Source organism: Rutidosis leptorrhynchoides, chromosome 9 (assembly GCF_046630445.1).
Source record: "Rutidosis leptorrhynchoides isolate AG116_Rl617_1_P2 chromosome 9, CSIRO_AGI_Rlap_v1, whole genome shotgun sequence".
Lineage (NCBI taxonomy): Eukaryota > Viridiplantae > Streptophyta > Magnoliopsida > Asterales > Asteraceae > Rutidosis > Rutidosis leptorrhynchoides.
The window spans coordinates 161,618,369-161,623,911 of record NC_092341.1 but is presented as its reverse complement, the minus strand read 5'-3'; the positions used below and the strand labels follow the sequence as shown (position 1 = coordinate 161,623,911).

At 26.6% G+C, this 5,543-nt stretch overlaps 1 protein-coding gene across 1 annotated transcript; it reads left to right on the top strand.

The window, feature by feature from the left end:
• The first annotated feature begins 778 nt into the window (after positions 1–778).
• LOC139865947 (protein C2-DOMAIN ABA-RELATED 4-like) lies at positions 779–5,072 on the top strand. Its single transcript, XM_071854069.1, has 3 exons — positions 779–1,047; positions 1,487–1,579; positions 4,651–5,072. The coding sequence occupies exons 1-3, from the start codon at positions 937–939 to the stop codon at positions 4,939–4,941; spliced, it is 495 nt and encodes a 164-aa protein (XP_071710170.1). The 5' UTR covers positions 779–936; the 3' UTR covers positions 4,942–5,072.
• The last annotated feature ends 471 nt before the right edge of the window (positions 5,073–5,543 follow it).

The following is a 5,543-nucleotide window of genomic DNA, read 5'->3' as shown; positions in this document are numbered from 1 at the left end:
AACAATAAACAGTTATTAACAATATTACAAAATAAAAATACAATATTTTTCATTTTGACCGACTTTTTCCGACTTTAACCAACTTTTTACCGTTGACAGTTTTTTAACAACAACACGTCTGCCATGCCAAAAAACGACGCGTCGCCTAAGTCGGCCGACTTTTGCAACACTGATAATATATAAATATATTGAATGAAGTGCAAATTAGATAATTCATCACTCTATCTTAAATTTAACAAAAAGTCAGATAAGACTGTCTTTATAGGACGGAGTGAGTAACAATTAACAACATCAGCAGCGATAACGATGACGACAATACTAGCAGCAACACTACCAGCACCAACAACACTAGCACCGTTAGCAGCCGCAACAATATTAACAATAGCAACAGACTTTAATTTAATGATACGTGGTCCTAGTACATACCAAATACGGACTCACACTCGGACTATACTCCCTCCGTCCCATTTAAAGTGTCCACATTACTATTTTGGGACGTCCCATTTGAAGTGTCCACTTTGATTTTTTTTCCAATCTAAAGAGGTTATTGTGGAGAGAGAAAATTTCTGATTGGTGGATAATGAAGTTGGTGGGAATTCCTAAAACTGTGTGTAAAAAGTAAGTGGACACTTGTAATGAGAGAGTGTATTAAATTTCGTTTTCATGTATGTATTTATTTATTTATATTTAATATTTGTATATATTTACAGAGTATTTATCTTTTTAGGTTCCAACTAGACCTCGTCTTCAACTTGTTCTCTATATAATCAATCATACATTGATAACCCTTCTCCAATACCGATTCAAAAATCAAAACTCTTTCATTCTCCATATCATCTGCTTTTTGACTTTCATTTCTATTTTCTATTATTAATAAATTAATTAATAAATAAATAAAATAAATAATTAAATTAATAATATTTGTTATCAAATATAATGGAGCACTTGTTGGGTTTGCTTCGAGTTCATATCCACAAAGGTGTAAACTTGGCTGTTCGAGATGTTACTACTAGTGATCCATATGTTATCATTCGTATGGGCAAACAGGTTTGTGTTATTTTTTAAATTTGATTTACTTTATTAATTTATGAATATGAATTTCATATCACAATTTCTAAAATATTATCTCAATTAAACGATTTCCGGCGATCGCATAACCTCGTTAACCATCAATCACGGTATCTCTATTGTTCACCGACAATTATGTATCGTCTCTTATTAAAATGTAATTTTTCGTTAGATTTTCTTAATGACAACCTAACATGTTATAAGAGTTGTACTAATAAATACTTTGAACCGTATTAATGACATCCAGCTGTCGTAAAAAATCTTTTTTAATTTTGTGTTATAAATAAGAAAATGAAATCAAATATACAAAATTTCCAAAAAAAAGTGTTGTACTCTTTTGAGAATTATAAAGATAAAGATTTTGTAGTTAATTATGTTATTGTTATAAACTTATAGTATTTCTAATTTTTTATGATAGAAATTGAAAACTCGAGTGGTGAAGAACAACATCAATCCCGTGTGGGATGAAGATTTGACCTTATCTGTTTTAGAGCCTCTTCCGGTTAAACTTGTAAGTTTTACTCCGTAATAGTCATCTGCCTTTTATTTCTTTCATGATCATGTCATGGTTAACCAATCGTAAATTTCTCAAGAATGATAGTACAAAATTGTTTTGGAAGCAAAATAATTTTTTGATGGTAACTTAACATTACCTTAATTTAAGATTGGGTTTTCAAAATACTTTTACGTTTTCAATACGATATTTTATATTTTATCTATATTTTTTAAGAGAACATCTTTCTACTTGATTTTTTAAAACGCAAATAATCACTTTTCCAACAATATTTACTGACTATTTACATTTTATTAATGAAATAATCAAATAATTTCGTTTGATCAAATATTCAAACAGCCTCTAACTATTTATTACAACATGATTTTTTTTTTTTATTTATTTTTTTTTTTTGAAAAGCAACAATATATTTTATTTTATTACAACATAATTGATAGTGTAAGAGTAAAAGATTGTAGTGTATAAATCACCAATTATAACAAATCAGAGAAATCAAGCATCAAATTTTACATCATAATATCTTTTAATAACATATAACATACTGTTGTGTAAATGAACTACACTCACCTAGGATTTATTTAATGAATTCCTATCGTTTAAACATAGTGCTCAACATGTCTATTTATATAATTATATTAACATATTATATATTTATAAAGCGTCTCTCAAAAGTAAAACCAATATACCTTTCCTTTTTTAATAATGTCAACTATCTATTAATGTGACATTTTGAAATCAAATCCTTACCAAGATATCATGTTTTTATCGTAAATTTTAAATTAGATTATATAAAAATTCATTTTATTATTATTATTATTATTATTATTATTATTATTACTATTATTATTATTATTATTATTATTATTATTATTATTATTATTATTATTATTATTATTATTATTATTATTATTATTGTTATTGTTATTGTTATTATTATTATTATTATTATTTACTATAAATATATATAATGTTAATGTTAATGTTAATTTCCTTTACATGCACACATCTATAATCTTCTATAATATCTAATAAATCTTTAAAATGATCATAAATAAGGATTATCTAAGTTTTAAAAAATTCATAAATAAAGAGAAGTTCTAAATCAGTTATGATGACGTCATTAAAATAATTAATTGTATTTAATAAAAATATTAACATGTTATTGTATAATACATAAAGCATTACGTACAACCTTATAATAAAACACTTCATAAATATAACTATATATACAATATTTGAACTATTATGTACAACCTTATGGTAAAATACTCTCATGATCATATGTACAATATTTGAAGTATTATGTACAATCTTATGATAAAATACCCTCATGACCATAAGTACAAACTTTAAAACAAATTGTATAATCCTTTACAAAATACTTCATAAAGACATGTACAAACTTTAAAGCATATTGTATGACATTCATATAATAATTGTATTTTAATTTTTTAAAAAATCCAAAAGTCATTTATTACTACATAATAGTTATTATTAAAATATAAATACTCAATTTTTAATCAAACTTTATTATTATTATGATTATTATTATTATAATTATAATTATAATTATAATTATAATTATAATTATTATTTAATTATTATTATTCAAATATGTGTTTTCTTTACGGAAATTAATTACGTTACACATGTATGCGAAATACATGTCTCATTGTAGAAACGACAAATTTTTTAGTCGGAATCCGTGGTTCCACGGGTCATTAAACTACATGACTTTAGCATATACATTCACTTAATAACTAAAACATTTAATTAAACTGTTTCGTTTAAACAAACATGTGATTTCAGGGATAATTTCACTAACGAAGTATGTAACACTACATTATTTTGCTAAGGAAATTAAATAAATCACACCACATTCTTCAAAATCGACTTAAAAGTGGCAGTGTTATGGAATGGATTAGACGTTGTGATAATTGTTGTGTTGTGGTGTTGTGTGTTGTATGTAATAAAATATAAGTAATTGATAGTTAGTTGAATAAAAAAAATAACAAAAAGAAAAAAAAAACATTTAGCGAAACAACAAATTACAAATTGTGTTGTCAGTTTCGTGGTTTGTCCCACAACAGTCAACACCACACAACTCCTTGATAACAGCCCAAAAGGCAAGGGATGTTGTGGATATTGTGGGACAACAAATGGTCTTCGTTATGCATCATAGTGAATGGTCTAAGGTTATATTTTGAAGAATTGAGTGAGAGTAGATATTTCTGTAACAAATTAATGTAGTTTTATTTAGGTTTTAGACTGGGTTAACTACATGACAACCAGTTATTCACATTTCTTTCGTAATCTATTATAATTATAATATAATGCCGTATCAATTCGGTCTGCTAGCAACCAATAATATTTGCTTTCATTGGTACGTTTTCTTTCATCCATTTTTCAATGTACCCTAAATTTCGGATGTTACACACAATTCACAAGTTGTACACTTGTACTAAAGGATGTGAATGGATGTTCGATTCATCGGATATTCATTTAATCTGATATATTTAAATGGATATTAATGATTTAAGTGGATGATAGACGAATATGGATATGGATGATGTCAAAAATTAGTGAATCATGTATTGATGATAATTTATCATCTATGGTTATATATTCATTACCACCCGAGATATATTCATATATATACATATAAATATATACATATTTACTTATATTTACATATCTTTATATATGTACGCTATAAACTATTAAATTTTATCGAAATATAGATTCTGAAGATACAGCTATGTGAATTGTATTAAATTCATATATCTTATATATATTATATATCTTTGTTGAAAATACTTATGATTTCATTTTATAATTAAAAGTATTTAAAAAAAAAAAATACTTGCAACGGATATCTATTAACCCGCTTAATTCAATGGATATAAAATATGAGTGAATGAATTATATTTAAATGGATATCAATATTATTGATATGAATTTTAAAAATTAAATAAATATCACCTAATTCATATATGATATGATACATTGACATCCCTACGTGTACTTTTCTATATTTTTATTTATTCATTCAACTGAAAATGGTACAGGAAGTGTACGACAAGGATACATTTAGCATGGATGATAAGATGGGTGATGCTGAGTTTGACATCAAACCATTCATGGAAGCGGTGAGGATGCGTTTAGAAAATCTACCAAACGAGACTATTATTACAACCGTAAAACCAACAAGAACTAACCATTTAGCCGAAGAAAGTCATATAAATTGGACAAACGGAAAAGTTGTCCAAAACATGGTTCTTAGGTTGCAAAACGTCGAGTGTGGAGAGATTGAAGTTCAACTATCGTGGGTCGATATTCCTGGTTCAAGAGGTCTTTAATTTTTCACTTATTTACCTATACTCCTAAATATAGTTCTTGCCAAATGTTTGTTTTGTAAATTTATGAAACCAAACTACCTAGTATTTGTTTTTCCTTTTGAGATTTTTATTATAATATATTATTGACAATATATGGTGAGGTGTTTTATTAATGCAAGACAAGTTGGGATTGTAAGAGTTTGTGTGTTTTTTATTAAATTAGTTTGCAATTAGAGTTGAAAGCTAAAATTTATATTTTATTATTGAAGTAGTTTATTACTATTTTATAAATAATTTGATTAACTAGCTAGAACTTATGTATAAAAAATCTACCAGGGAAAAAATGTTTTGATGACGAGCTACTCATCACTAAAACAATGTCACAAATGACTACTTTTTATAGTATGACATATAAGAACAAAATGTAAATAATACACGATAATAAATATTAGGGGCAATATTCTAATATACCTTTCAAATCACTCACACCGAGTCATGTTTTAACTTTGTCCTCGAAGGGGTGTGGTTTTTCCCCGGTGTGCCCTCACAAGGCTTGCACTGCAAAATGTCATGGGATAGCATAAGACCATTTGTAACGGGTCCAAGTGACCCCGTCACTTGCT

Excerpts from the sequence above, each read along its gene's own strand:
- LOC139865947 (XM_071854069.1), top strand. The coding sequence starts at position 937 with ATGGAGCACTTGTTGGGTTTGCTTCGAGTTCATATCCACAAAGGTGTA. Across the intron at positions 1,048-1,486 it reads TCATTCGTATGGGCAAACAG|AAATTGAAAACTCGAGTGGT; the intron begins GTTTGTGTTATT and ends TTTTTATGATAG. Across the intron at positions 1,580-4,650 it reads AGCCTCTTCCGGTTAAACTT|GAAGTGTACGACAAGGATAC; the intron begins GTAAGTTTTACT and ends AAAATGGTACAG.